This window comes from Callithrix jacchus, chromosome 1 (genome assembly GCF_049354715.1).
Source record: "Callithrix jacchus isolate 240 chromosome 1, calJac240_pri, whole genome shotgun sequence".
Taxonomy (NCBI): domain Eukaryota; kingdom Metazoa; phylum Chordata; class Mammalia; order Primates; family Cebidae; genus Callithrix; species Callithrix jacchus.
In genome coordinates, this window is record NC_133502.1 from 26,232,492 (window position 1) to 26,248,223 (window position 15,732).

At 48.6% G+C, this 15,732-nt stretch overlaps 1 protein-coding gene across 7 annotated transcripts in view; it reads right to left on the reverse strand.

The window, feature by feature from the left end:
* CARS2 (cysteinyl-tRNA synthetase 2, mitochondrial) overlaps positions 1-15,732 on the reverse strand; it is a 62,444-nt gene that overhangs the window by 16,155 nt on the left and 30,557 nt on the right. For 6 of the 7 annotated variants that reach the window (XM_078330774.1, XM_017970468.4, XM_002742542.6 and 3 more), the window contains 3 exons: positions 12,707-12,836; positions 9,916-10,049; positions 5,843-5,910 (listed from right to left, as the gene is read on the reverse strand). In XM_078330774.1, coding sequence (XP_078186900.1) covers positions 5,843-5,910; positions 9,916-10,049; positions 12,707-12,836 — 332 coding nt within the window. Of the gene's footprint in view, positions 1-5,842; positions 5,911-9,915; positions 10,050-10,321; positions 10,439-12,706; positions 12,837-15,732 lie in introns of those variants that run through there. The other variant, XM_035294017.3, reaches the window with a different exon arrangement.

Here is a 15,732-nt window from a genome sequence, read left to right on the forward strand (position 1 = left end):
CTTTTATAAGATGTTTAGCAAGAGAGAAAAAGAAAGAGCTAAAACTAAAGAGCCCTGTGATATTAAATTTTATTTGGATATATCAAAACGAACCCAAATAAGGCATCTATTTTGTATGTACAGGTTTATCTTCCTCTCCCCAGCTCTGCTCCTGACAGAGCCTAGATGCTGTGTCACTGCGGCAGCACCAACACTGCAGTGCCTAAGTCCTGCCTTCGAAATCCCATTTCCCCTCAAAGGCAGGGATGTTGCTTGGAGAAATGTCAGGTCTGGGTAGGAAAGCGAAAAGCAGGCAGGTATAGAGGGTACTACAGAGCCTGAGGGGCCTGTCCCTGGGGGCTGGAGCCAGTCAGAGAGCCCTCCCTGGCCAAATACACGACGATTTCAACGCCAAAAAGGGAATGCTAAATTGACCATACACTAAATAAATATAAATCCTTGACTCTATATACCAAAAAAAGGAAAATAAAACCACTTTCTTTAAAAGGAATGCCAATAAATAAATGTAAACGAGGGAACAGTTAGACAACCATGACTTTGTAACAACCAATGAAATATGATCAAATGAAGCCTCTAAAACCACAGGGTGGAAGATTAGTAGAGGACAAAATACCACACAGCATGCCACCTCTCAGATGCTTAATATTCATAAGAAGAAAATAAACTCTACGGTAGAGGAACCTGGGGGTCATTCCTTCACCAAATAGTAAAACTCACCATTGTGAATCACAGGACAACCTGACCCTGCAGCCCCCAGGGAATGCACTGTGAGTTCACAGCACCAACTACAAGCTATTCCTGCCAAAAGGCTTTTTACCCAGGTCAAACCGAGCCTTCCCCTGACTTCCAGTGAAAGGAACTACAGGAGACAGAAGAACAAGCTAAATACCACCACAAAGAAATAGACGACTCCAAAATGTGGGCTGTTTAACAAGACAAGTGGCCCAATCTCTTCAGAAAGGCCACACCACAGGGAAAACAGAAGTAGAAAGACTGCTGTAGATTAGCTTACAAACCTATAAACAACAATGAAATATATTCAGCCTAAAGGAAGAAAATTTCGACAAATTTTCGGAATATAACACAGGTGAATCTTGAGGACACTATGCTAAGTGAAATAAGCCAGTCACAAAAGGCAAACATGAAAACAGAAAGTAGAAGGGCTGTTGCCAAGGCCTGGGGAAAGAGGAAATGGGAAGCTGTTCAATGAGTCCATAGTTTTGGTTTTACAAAAATTCTAGAGATTTGTTGCATAACAATGTGAATATGTTAACACTACTGAACTGTATGGTTAAGATAACTTTTATGTATTTTTTTAAACCACATTAAAAAAAACAAGACACAACATACAAATACAACACATGAACGCTGATCAGCTCCTGGTTTAAAAATAAAACCATAAAACACATTTTGGGGACAACTGGAGAAAATAGGCCAGGTGCTGTGGCTCACCCATGTGATCCCAGCACTTTCGGAGGCCAAGGTAGGTGGATCACCTGAGGTCAGGAGTTCAAGACCAGCCTGGCCAACATGGTGAAACCCCATCTCTACTAAACAAAACAAAAATCAGCCAGGCCTGGTGGCACACACCTGTAATCCCAGCTACTCGGGAGGCTGAGGCAGGAGAATCACTTGAACACAGGAGGTGGCGGTTGCAGTGAGCTGAGATCATGCCACTGCACTCCAGACTGAGTGACAATGAGACAAACAACAAAAAAAGAAACACAGAATATAGACTAGATAATATGAAGAAATTACTGCTTTTTAGGTGCATGGATTACACAGGAAAGCATCCTTATTTTTAAGAGTTGCTTAAGGAACAGAGAAGTATCATAATGTCTTCAATGTATTTTCTAATGGTTGATAACAAGCATACATATATGGGCGCACATGTGAACACATGCTCACACTAACACACACATGTACACACACGCTCACCACTTCCATAAAAACGGATAAAGTCCCTGAAGAGTACCAAGCCTGCCGGCCCTGAATATGCCTGTCTGGCATACCGATTATTTTGAGCTAAATGCCATTGAGAACAAGCAGATGCAGTAAATGCTATAAAAACAGGGTGGGAGTTTTCCTTGTGAAGGAAGCTCCCAGTTGTAAAAGGCGTGTCCCTCTGCTGTACCAGGGACTCCTAACAACTCTCAATAGAGACGCTCAATCTGCAAAACTAATTTTACTCAACAACCCTTGTTTATCATTCTTTCCCTGGTCGCCCTCCCATAACTTGCCTCCCTTCCTCAAGCCCAAACCTCCTTTCCTTTTGTTTGGCCTAGCATGGTTCATAGGCAGACCTCAGACATGCTGAGGGTTTGGTTCCAGACCAGCACAATACAGCAAATATCACAATAAAGGCACACGTATGTTTTGGTTTCCCAGTGCATATAAAAGTTATGTTTACACTACTATATTGCAGTCTATTGAGTATGTAATAGCATTATTTCTAAAAGAACAATGTGCATACCTTAATGAAAAATTACTTTATTGCTAAAAAAATGCTAACAATCATATGAGCATTCAGTGAGTCATCATCTTTTTGCTGATGGAGGGTTTTCATTCAATACTATGGCTGCTGACTGATCAAGGTAGTGGTTGCTAAAGGCTGAGTTACTGTGGCAACTTCATCAAACAAGACAATAATGAAGTCTGTGCCACCAACTGACTCTTCTTTGCATGAGGATTTCTCTGTAGCATCTGATGTTTGATGGCATTTTACCCACGGCAGAATGTCTTTCTAAACTGGAGCCAATCCCCTCAAACCCTGACACTGCTTTACCAACTACATTTATGCAATAGTCTAAATCCTTCGTTGTCATTGCAACACTGTCCCCAGCGTCTTCACCAGGAGTAGATTCCATCTCAAACCACTTTCTTCGCTCATCCATAAGAGGCAACTCCTCCTATGTTCAAGTTGTATGAGGTTGCAGTAGTTCAGTCACACCTCCAGGATCCCTTCCAATAGTTCTCATGCTATTCCCGCCACATATGCAGTGCCTTCCTCCAGTGATGTCCTGATCCCCTCAAAGTCAACCATGAGAGTTGGACTTAACTTCTTTCAAACTCTTGTTAATGTAAATATTCTGATCTACTCCCATGAGTCACACATGTTCTTACTGGCATCTAGAATGGTGAATCCTTTCCAGAAGGTTCCAACTTACTTTGTCCAGATCCATCAGAGGAATCACTATCTATGGCAGCTCTAGCCTTAGGAAATGTTTTTCTTAAATAATAAGACTTAAAATTGAAATTATTCCTTGATCCATGGGCTGCAGAATGCTGTCTGAGTAGCATAAATGCAACATTACTCTCCATTGTATGACTCCATCAAAGCTCCTGGGTGACCAGGTGCACTGTCAACATCTGGAAAGGAATCATTTTTTCTGAGCAGTAGGTCTGAACAGTGGGCTTGAAATATTCAGTCAACCACACTGTAAATAAATGTGCTGTCATGTAGGCATTGATGTTCCACTTATACAGCACAGAGAGAGTACATTTAGCATAATTCTTAAGGGCCCTAGGATTTTTTAATCATCAGCGAGCACTGGTTTCAACTTAAAGTCACCAGCGGCATTAGCCCTTAACGACAGTTAGCCAGGTTAAAGCTCGGAAGCCAGGTATTGACTTCTTTCTAGCTACAAAAGTCCTAGACAGCATCTTCTTCCAATAGAAGGCTGTTTCATCTATACTGAAAGATCTGCTGTTTAGTATGGCCACCTTCATCACTTATTTTAGCTAGGTCTTCTGGATAACTTGCCTCAGCTTCTCCATCAGTACTTGCTGCTTCACCTTGTATCTTATATTATGGACATGGCTTCTTTCCTTCAACCTCACAAACCAACCCCTGCTAGCTTCCAACTTTTCTTCTGCAGCTTTCTCATCTCTCTCAGCCTTCACAGAACTGAAGAGAGCTGGGGCCTTATACCAGACTAGGCTGTGGCTTAAGGGAACATTGTGGCTGTTTTGATCTTCTGTACAGACCACTCAAATTTTCTCCATTATCGCAGTAAGGCTGTTTTGCTTGCTAACCATTCGAGTGTTTGCTGGCACAGCACTCCTGGTTTCCTTCAAGAACTTTTCCTTTACATTCACAGCTTTGCTAAGTATTTGGTGCAAGAGGCTTAGCTTTCAGCCTGTCTCGCTTTTGACATACCCTCCTCATGAAGCTTAACCATTGCTAGCTTTTGATTGAAAGTGAGAGATGTGTGACTCACTCTTCCTTTCACTTGGACACCTGGAGGCCACTGTAGGGCTAGTACCTGGCCTGATTTCAATATTGTTGTGTCTCAGGGAAGAGGGGAGCCCAAGGAGAGGCAGACTAAAGGGAATGGACGGCTGGTGGAGCAGTCAGAACACGTATAACACATACTAAGTCCTGCCATACGTGGGTGTGGTTCGTGGAGCCCCAAAATGATTACAACAGTAACATCAGAGATCACTGATCATAGATAACACATTTAATAAGAAACTCTGAAATATTGCAAGAATTACTCAAATATGACACACAGAAACGAAATGAGAACATGCAAAATCGTGCCAACAGACTTGCTCAGTGCAGGGCTGCCACAAACCTTCAATCTGTAAAAACACAGCACCTGCAAAGCGTGGTAAAGTCAAGCTCAATAAACCAAGGTCCCTACAGCGCCGGGCTCCCACCACCCCTGCTCCATCTGTACATGTGCCGTGCACAGGCTAACACATCCCCTGCAGGGACGGGCTCCCACCACCACCGAGCTCCATCTCTACATGTGCCATGCACACACTAACACATCCCCTGCAGGGCCCGGCTCCGACCACCCCCATGCTCCATCTCTACATGTGCCATGCACACGCTAACACATCCCCTTCAGGGGCTGGGCTCCGACTACCCCTGTGCTCCATCTCTACATGTGCCGTGCACATGCTAACACATCTCTCTTTGGCCAGTCTAATTTACAGGCCCCCAGGGAGAGAATCTAAGCTGGGTAGAGGAAAAAGATCCTACACACCAAATGCAGCAGAATAATTACAACTATTGAATCTGGGTGGTGCCATGGGAAAGTGTCTTTCATCTTTTCTAGAGGTTTGATATTTTGCTAGGATAAAGTGGAAACATTCTGCTGAAGGAAAGTATATACAAATTATTTTCTGAGGAGCGGTCCCTGTTGGTTTATCCTAAATCTGACGGGAACAGCTTTCACGGGTTTGCTATTTGGGTGGTGAGATCTGGATACTATTCTTCTCCATTTACTTTGCAATTAACTTAAATTTAAAGACAGGCCAGAAGACAAAGGAGCAGCTCAAACCATTTCAGCCAGAGCCCTCTGTGAGTGCACATTCCGTGTGTCAGCGCCACAGCGCAATGACGTTTTTCAGGTTGGTTAAGGGTCCAGCCAGCTCTGAGCCTACTAAAGGCAAACAGCAAAACCCACACAAATCCCAAAGCCACAATAGGAGGAGGTGGCGGGTGAGGAAGGGAAGGGAGTTGGCAGGTGCGCTGAGAGAAACAACCGTTGTAAAAGGAAAAGGCAAGGACGAAGGCGCCAGCCTCGAAACGCAGAAGGAGAGGGGAGCTCCACCGAGAAAGAGACCTCAGAAAACAGCAGCCGGGGCCCGGCAAGAGGGCGCGATTAGGCGGAGAGCCATTTAAAGTGGGAGGAAGAGGAGGCAGGTCTTGTCACAGCAAAGGGGCCAGAGGACACTGGGAATTGGATTCTGCGACTCTCAAATGACAAAGAAGCCTTTAAGATGGGCTCGGCAAGCCAGCAGCACCTTGGAGACATAATACAGCAAGCACATTAAGATGGGTTCAGCCAGCCGTCAGCACCCCGGAGACACACTACAGCAAGCACATTACCTTAATAGTAACGTAGTTTTTTAATGATTTGGACATTTTTTCTTCTTTGCCTTTCATGTGCAAATGCCCTGAAAGAGAAACAAAAGCATTCAGTCCAAGCTGTGTGGGGGACTCTCTGCCTCAGGAAACGCGTGGGAACCCGCATCTATACACTGCATAGACGGGCGAATGTTGGCACAGGTCTGCCCCTGAATCTTCACCCGTGCTGTGTGTTCCAGGAAGACACACCTGCATGGTTCCATGGCTTCAGGGACACCCAGCCCCATTGAGGGCGATGGCATCGGTGCCCCAGCTGACGCAGGAGCTAAACAAGAATGGGCAAGCACAGTGCCGACGGCAGTATTTCATCCATTTTCCCTTTCCTGTAATCCAGAGACACTGACTGACTGGCTGCATCCGAAAGAACGACACAGCTCTCATTCAGCAAATCAGGCGCTTGGCGGCAAAGCTTGTTGACCACTGTCCAGACAGAGTGGAGCCTGCGGGTCTCCGAGTGGGATTAGTTAGATGCTCTGCTGCAGTGGTTTTCAGACTCTGAAGACCTTGGAATTGTTTCATGTCCTATGTATGTGAAGGACCGAAGGAAACCCACACCCACAACTCCCAAATCTGAGCCTGTAGCTTTACAAGGCTCATCTCCAAGATATGGGTTGTTTCTAACAGAAGACTCTTCCTCTTTCTCTGACACAACTCCAAATAGGAGTGCTCCAGGCTGATGCTGTGGCTCATGCCTGTAATCCCAGCCCTTTGGGAGGCTGAGGTGGGAGGATTGCTTGAGCCCATGAGTTTGGAGACCAGTGTGGGCAACATGGCGACACCCTGTCTCTACAAAAAAAAAAAAAATTAGCTGGGTGTGGTGGAATGTGCCTGCAGTCCCAACAACTCAGGAGGCTGAGGTGGGAGGATCACTTGAGCCCAGAGGGTGGAGCCCACAGTGAGCTATGTTCGTGCCACTGCACTCCAGCCTGGGCCACAGAGTGAGACTCTGCCTCAGAAAAAATACAAATAAGCCAACTGGTTCGAATGTGGTTTCCGAAAGTATATATAACTTTGAAGATGTAACTCTACATAATGTGATTACACCAAGCACGATTCTAACGTCTTTTAATTGATGATATTTGGAAAATGCAACACGTTTGCTGAGGTCTGAGTGTTTATGTCCTCCCAAACGCCTGTCAAAATCCTTGGCCCTAAGGTGATGGTAACCCAAGGTGGGGCCTGAGGGAGCTGATGACGTCCTGGGGGCAGGGCCACTGTGAATGGAATCAGGGCTTTTCTAAAACAGACCCCAGACAGAGCCCTGGAGAGCTGACAGCCGTCTATGGACGGGAATCGGCCCCTTCCGAGCCACCACATCTGCCAGCGTGCGGACACAGGACTTCCGGCCAGCAGAACTGTGAGGAATCCATTCCTGTTGTTCATAAGATGGCACTCTTCGTATTTGGCTAGAGCAGCCCTAACAGGCTAGAACAGCGTCTACCCACTCAGCTCTTCCATCCACTGGGTGCAGGAGAACAAGCGTCACTTCTCCTGTGTCAGGAGACACTGCTGTTTTGTTTAGGGCCAAACTAGTATGAAAAAGATTCCTAGTGCCTTGATAGGTAGTAAAACTCACTGAAAAGTGGCAGCAAAACCTTCCCGCCGGGCACAGTGGCTCACGCCTACAATCCCAGAACTTTGGGAGGCAGAGGCAGGTGGATCACTTGAGGTTAGGAGTTTGAGACCACCTTGGCCAACATGGTGAAACCCTGCTTCTACTAAAAATGCAAAAATTAGCTGGGTGTGGTGGCGCACACCTGTAGTCTTAGCTACTAGGACGGCTGAGGCAGCAGAACTGCTTGAACCCGGGAGGCAGACGTTGCAATGAGCTGAGATCGTGCCACTGCACTCCCAGGCCTGGGGGACGGAGCAAGACTGTCTCAACAACGAATGCTTTCCCATTTCCATATCTGAAAGTGAACACGACCTCGACCTCCGTTTCTAGACCCCAGCCCCTCCTCACTACCTGAGAGAGCGAAGGGTCAGCATGGCTAAGGCCGCCCTTCCTGCCCCCAGCTCCACACTGGCTGAAGGGCTCGCTGCAGGTCATGGTGTCAGTTACAAACCCTGGCCTAACGAAGAGGATAAACCTGCAGAGAGAAACACGCCTGTGGAGGGAGCAACTCCTGCTCTTCAGACAGTTCGGGGGCGATGAACTGAGCCGAATCTGGGAGGAGGGACATGACTGACTCTGTGCCTGAGATTTAGTGCCTCAGCCCCACCAGATGGCTCTGAGCAGGCTACCTCTCCAAGAACACAGTTCAGAAGTCCTTGGGCCAAGGGAGAGAGACCTCCTTCCCCGTGGTCAAAAGAGGAGTGCGGGCCCTCCGCTGTGGAAATCAGTGCTGGGCTCCCGAAGGGGTGCACCCCAGCCATGTGCACCCCCTTCCCACGTGAGCACCAGCTGAAACGAAGTGGGGGTGACAGGCGTGCATTCTGATTAGGAACTCCACCAAGCAGGGGACATCATCTGCGAAATAAAATGGATTTCAGGTAGCGCTGAGCCCTCCCCAGGGAAAAGGTGTGGGGTGCTGGACAAAACAACTCCTCAAACAGCCACCCAGCCAGCTTGCTTTCTGCTTCAGTTTTAGACAAAAACTGGGGCAGTCTGAGTGGCAGACGCAGTAGGTAACAGTGGGGACAGAGCCTCGTGCTGGGTCCCGCAATTCCTCAGGGTAAGCCTGGGGTGAAGGACATGCTGCAGGAGGTGGCCTGGGGGCAGTCACTTTCATCTGTTTCTGTCCATGAAGAAACCCAAAGTGAACCCTGCTGCAGACCAGAAAGCCAGGGCGTTGCTGCATTTCACGTTACTGCACAGCGACAGACCAGAAGCCGGGGCGTTGCTACATTTCACGTTACTGCACAGCGACGGACCAGAAGCCGGGGCGTTGCTGCATTTCACGTTACTGCACAGCGACGGACCAGAAGCCGGGGCGTTGCTGCATTTCACGTTACTGCACAGCGACGGACCAGAAAGCCGGGGCATTGCTGCATTTCACGTTACTGCACAGAAAGCCGGGGCGTTGCTGCATTTCACGTTACTGCACAGCGACGGACCAGAAGCCGGGGCGTTGCTGCATTTCACGTTACTGCACAGCGACGGACCAGAAAGCCGGGGCGTTGCTGCATTTCACGTTACTGCACAGTGACAGACCAGAAGCCGGGGCGTTGCTGCATTTCACGTTACTGCACAGCGACGGACCAGAAAGCCGGGGCGTTGCTGCATTTCACGTTACTGCACAGCGACGGACCAGAAAGCCGGGGCGTTGCTGCATTTCACGTTACTGCACAGCGATGGACCAGAAAGCCGGGGCGTTGCTGCATTTCACGTTACTGCACAGTGACAGCCTAATTTCCCAATTCAAGGACTTCGAAAAACAGCACTTGTTAATTTCCTGTATTTTAGATGTTGAAGTCTGCATCTCCAAATCCTATCACTGCCAAACACTCTTTATCGTTCTTTGTCTCAAATACCTTAGCTGTCCCTCCCAAAAAGGTAGTAAGACTGGTTAATTCTGGCCCTGTAAACTTGGAAATAGGATCCTTCCAGTATATCCAAGGGAATCCCAAAGTTGCGGGGTTCAAGGTGTTGCTTAACTCATGATGATTCATCCGCTTCTGAGAGCAGACAGCTGGGCTTCCTCAGTTAGGGTCTTATCAGTGGAAGAAAGGGCTATAGAAAATGGTGGGGACATCTAGTGACAGCACTGCAGCTTCAGGAAGGAGTGTTCATAATCACCATTATGTTGTGCTACCTGAGGTTCCTCAATAATTTTACTTGAAGGAAACTTATATAGAACAGGATTGCCAAACATTGTCCATATTCTAGTCCGTTCTAAAAAGGTCTGATCACGGCTGCAATCCAAGGAAGTTCATGCCCAAATAATTAAAACTCAAAAATACTTTAAGAGGCAAATAAATCCATTTCTTGACCTATTAGCTGATCTATGGATCCCCAAATGTGGCTGTTTCGCCAGCGAAGACAGAACTGCCAGAACTGAAACAGAACAAATTAATCTGAAGTCATGACTTACCAGAGTGCAGAAAATAATTTCCCCACTGCTCGCACTGATGAAAGACTTCACACTGCGCAATTTCGTTTTCGTGATGTGGAAAAGCTAAATCTATCCCACCTGAATGGATATCCAGCTGACTTCCAAATACCATACTGCAAGACACAGTACAAGACAGCGAATTCATTCAATCAAGCAACCTATTTTCTTCAAACCTCATCTATTTACGCCTTCCAGCCTTTTAAATGCAATGAATAAATGGACCTCATTTTAAATCAGTCTGCATGATAATTTAACTGCTTCAAACGAAAACTGAAATCCTGTCGTCGTAAACCCATCATTCATGATTCTTCATCCCAGTAAAGAGACTTATTCTTTTTGCTCTAGGTACTACATATAAGTATATATTTTAAACTCAACAAATTACCTTTATTTACTTTCAGTTGGTAGGGTTTAGTGGTTTTCTAACTTCTGGAAACGTAACTAGCAGCCACATAGGAGTCACAAGGTGAGAGAGTTCAAAGCAGCACGTGGCAGTTGTTCCCCTTTCTCCTACAGTGCAGTGCCATGCAGCCACAAAAACGCGTTTCTGCAAACCCACACACTAAAATTAATGGCGGTGACGGGGAACATGAGGCTGGGCCAGCCCACTGGAAGCTCTGTCCCTGAACCAGCTGCAGAAGCATGGCGACGACCCTGAACCAGGCTGCAGAAGCTGCAGCCTGGTGGATTTTCTTAAAATGATAGGTGCAGAGTTTATAAGGTGCAGACGCCTTGCAGAGGTCCTTCCTGCTCCCACTGGTCTGGCTCCCTGTGCTCGAGGAAGGACTGTACACACAGGTCTCGAGCTTGAGGGATCGGGTGTCACAGAAACACACGTTGCAGTGTGATGCTCTAAGATTTTTACATCTTAGCAATGGGTCATCTCAGGGTAACTCTTAACATTCCCTGCAGTTCAAATGCTGTGAAGGAGACCATGGGACTAGGAATGGGGAGGGGAAGGGAGGAACCTCATTTGTGTTTAGCAATTGTCTCTTTCGAAGATCCGAAGCCAACACGACGATGTGAAGGTTTCATATGAACTGTGGGGCCACAGGCTTCACTACGTTAGTCTCGATCCCAATCTCTATGTTACATCCATTTAAAATAAGAGAAGGCTCAGAAGGAACAATAATGGTCTCTTTTCATTATTTAATCTTTCAACAAAAATAAGGTATACAATAGTAGCATTACGTTTGAAACTCACTAATGTTTTCTACCTGCTTTAGAGCAATTATTTGAATCTAAAAAATGAATCTGGGCTGGGCATGATGGCTCATGCCTGTAATCCCAGCTCTTTGGGAGGCCAAGGCAGGCGGATCACCTGAGGTCAGGAGTTTAAGACCAGCCTGGCCAACATGGTGAAAACCAGTCTCGATGAAAAATACAAAAAAAATTAGCTGGGTGTGGTGGCGTGCGCATGTAATCCCAGCCACTCAGGCTGAGGCAGGAGAATCGCTTGAACCAGGGAGGTGGAGGTTATGGTGAGCTGAGATCACACCATTGCACTCCAGCCTGGGCAACAAGAGTGAAACTCAATCTCAAAAAAAGAATCTACAACCCAGTTGATACCCCCATAGTCTGCAATTAAGTATTTATAAACACACATAAGTAGTTAAAGTATGACGACTGGTGACTGGACATTTTTAATTTTTTTTAATCAAAAGTTAGGCCCATGCCTCCTAGTAACAACAGAGTTTGGTGTCTCAGGAATGACTGAGGCATTTCCAGAGGAGCCGTGTAGCCACAGTGCAAGTGGTGGGGCCTGAGCGGAAAAGGGAGAGACTCTTTCTGGGTCTTAGAGAAGACCACCAAAATTCAGGGGCAGGTCACGGAGGACAAGGCCTTCCCTCCTGGCAGAATGGGGCAACCCTACTCAGGGCTGAATACTCAGGTCTGGGAGTCCAGGACTGGAGCAGAGTCCTCGTGTGAAATAATTATCCCCACCCATACTCCGTCTACACCAGCCAGGAAACACATCCTGAACCCAGCGCCCACAGGCTTCGAGGTGACTGGATTTACCCAGATGAAAATCTTCAATGCGGCTTAAAGTGTTCACCTTCACCATTCTTTGTGTTTCTAATTTTTAAAACTGTTCATTGCAATAAAGATTGCTGTCAGGTATACTAAAATCCGTGAGTTAATAGTGATTTTTTTAAAAACCTGATTTCTACAAATAGGAAACATACTCACAGTTATTCCCTCGGGGGAACAGTCCAAACGCGCGGCCGGGTACCCTGCTGCCTGCAGAAGGTCGGGCCACACACACCAGCACCACAGTAAGAAGCTAACCGTGGCAAGTCCTGTGGGTAGCCGTGTGGTATGGGGCACGGGCGGTGCTGCTTTTCACACACCCCACCCAAGGGGCCCCTGGCTGCAGGCAGAGTCTTAGAGCACGGACCCCTGAGGCGCGTCCAAAGAGGGGACCAGAGAGAAGGTGTAGAAGGCGCCGGTGAAAGGCAGACACTGGGACAGACAGGGTGTTTCCAGAGCAGGGGACGCCACAGCGGCCCAGGAGAACAGTGTCATGGGACTGAGTGGGGGCGGCAGGATGTGCAGCAGGATGTGTTCTGAGTGGGGAAAGCTGGATGTGTCCTGGGTCTGCTTCGCCCCCTTCCATGCCCTTTCACACTCCAGCAAAATCTCTTCCCAAAAAACCACCTGTGGGCACACATGCCAGGCTGCACCTGCTCCTGTCCACATCCTCCACTGCCCTGAGCAGGCGCCAGGGGAAACTGAGCCCCACACCCCCATGAAGCAGCAGGCGCCTTACCTAGCGATGGCAGAGCACTCAATGTGCCAGCCTGGCCTCCCGGGTCCCCAGGGAGAGGCCCAGAACACCTCCTGGGGTTTGGCTGCCTTCCACAGGGCGAAGTCGCTGGGATGACGCTTGTCAGAGTCCGCTGCAGATGAAAAACGGTGCATCAGGGGAAGAAGCCCAGTCACCCCAGCATGGAAGCCCAGACAGCCCCCGCCACACAGAAGCCCAGACAGTCACCCCCACCTCAGAAGCTCAGCTGGTCACCCTCACCAGGGAAACCCAGCTGGCCACCCCATGGCAGCCCCTCCAGCTGCTGGTGAGAAGCACACCCCCTCCAGCTGCTGGGGGGAAGCACACCCCGCTGTTTCTCTTCTAAGGAGCCGCACATGTCTCACCTACTCCTGTTTCACCCAAGTGAGGGACAGGAGTACCGGCAGTGCTGTCATCTCAGATGCACCAGCACACAGGGAGAGCTGGTCACCCAGGAACCCAGAGGCTCATTTCTCAGGAGTGTACCATGTACTGGGTGGGGTTTCCCCATTTTTCTTAATCCTGTCTTATGAGAGATGCTCTGCTTATCAGTAACTGAGTTTCAGGGTTGGTTTTTCCAAAAAGATACTAATCATACAGAGTGAAAGGAAATCACCAAATCATCAAAGAGGCCCCATCACATTCATAGGGTAAGACGACGCAGGAGGGGAAGTGGGACCACGTGCTCCAGCGAGGCAGCGAGCCAGCTCTAGATGGAGGGCCTTGGAGAGCGTTCAGAGGGGCTCTTGCCCACCTTTAAAGGGTGACCCTTCCCACCTGAGTAAATCCTATAGACAAGCTCTGTACTGGATTAAACGCTGGATGCCAACAGCCAGCTCAGTGCCATGCAGCTGTTCCTGGGGTGGGCGCCCTACCTGGGAGCACACCAAAGGGAGCCAGGAACATGCAGGTCACTGCGGTTTCTCCTTGTCACGCACCCCAGTGACAGATGCTACAAAGAGCCAGGCCCTCCAGGAGCCTGCAGGTGAGTGACACTCACAGGCACATGGACTCACGAGGAATGATGGAGGGCATGCGTCACACACAGGGAGGACTAGGTGCCCGAGGCCCAGCTGCGCAAAGTTGACAAGGTTAGGAGGAATGGATGGGAATTCAGCAGGCAAATGGAAAAGGGGGCAGTCGGCCATCACAGGTGAGGGGCAGCCTGGACAGAGGCCACAGTGGGGTAGGCAGAGAAATGCACCCCAATAAGGGCATGGCCCTAAAATCACCATTTCCTAAACTATGTCATTTCCCAGATTTATCCATGCGGAGCATGCCTCCTTGTCTGGGCACTGGTTTCGTGTGTGGACAGGGCAGCATGGCCTCACTGGAGAGCCGCCCATCCTCTGTGGACACTGTCACTGATGGTCTCAGTGAGGGCAAACCCCCATGAAAAGGAAGATCTACCTTTCATCCCTGTTATAGGAAGGAACAACACAGGTGTGTGGTCATGTCAGGGAATGCGGCTGGTGAAGCCGGGACTGAGCGAGGCGCCCGTCACTGCAGCAAGGCTGCCAGTGGTATGTGCTCACCAAAACCCGCTGTCCCATCCACCCAGGACAGGCACACCACAGGTGCACGACGCCCCAGTGTCACTCTTACCACCCGGGAGCACCAATACAGGCGCCTTTGATGAATTTGAAGACGCTGAACTGTTTTGGTGAAGACACAGATACTTTTTCTGGGTCGGACTGTTTTTATTACTAGTCATTTTAGTAAGAATAACGTCCTCTAGGCATCCAGGCAAACAGAACGATTCATACCCAGTGCATGGAAATGAGAGCATCAGTAACACCTTCTGCTGAAGGAAAATACAGGAACGTATTTAAGATACTTAGGGACAGAAAATGTGGCCAACGATTGTATTTCCAGCCAAACTGACTTGAAGTGGAAGGCAGCACACTGTCGGCCACAGGCACGAATACAGGGAATACCGTTTCCAAGGAAGGGCTCTTCCTTCAGAAAGTGCTGGGGAATGAGCTTCAAAAACAACAGGGAAAGAACCGACCTGGAGATGGTGGGAGGGGGGAGACAGGATGGGGCTGCAGAAGGCGGCGCAGGTGGAGGCTGGGCTCCGACATGTAGACACGTGAGGGCAGGGAGGAGGCACATGCATAGGAACCTTCTAACCGTGGGAACCTTCTAGCCATGGTCAAGCCTTGGGCAGGACTGCTGGTCAGCAATGGGCTAAAGCAGGTGGATGACCACTGGGTATCCTGTCACACACAGTGTCCTTAAGGGCCAGCCAGGATTTGCCACAGGGGAAAAGGGAGCTACGCATGTGAACAGATGAGGTCAATGAAACCGCGTGGCCCTGAATTTGAGCATCAGCATGACCTATGGAGCAGACGCGTTCATCACCTCAGTCTGCAGGGAACAATGACAGATGGCAGCCATGAGTATCCGTGGTGCCCAAGCTGTGTTCTCAAAACACCATTTTTCATTAAAAGAAAAATGGGGCCTCCGGGAAAAACGGCTTATTCCAACACAAGCCAGGAATATCTTACTGTATCAGACAGCCAGCCACGAAACATCAACTACAACAGGGCTGAGTGTAAGGGACTCGGGAGTAGCTCCCATCAGCAAAAGAGCGGGCAAACTGAGGCTCAATAAGGTGAGGGCAGCAACCGACTAACGCAGCACATGCACTACAGCCCACGAGCTCCCAACAATGAGAGAACACGACCCGGCCACCGCCGGAGGAAGATATGGAAGCCAACTCCTTATTTTGAAAACTGGTGAATTAAGGGAAAGATCCTGCTTTTCTTATACAAACCGTACAACCAAGTAACCAGAAGAAAGTCTGCCTGTATGAAAGTATTCCAGCAAATGGGTGGAGCGCAGTGGCTCACACTTGTAACCCCAGTACCTTGGGAGGCCAAGGCAGGTGGATCACCTGAGCTCAGGAGTTTAGAACCAGCATGGCCAACATGGTGAAACCCCATCTCTACTAAAAATACAAACATTAGCCAGGTGTGGTGGCGCACGTCTATAATCCCAGCTAC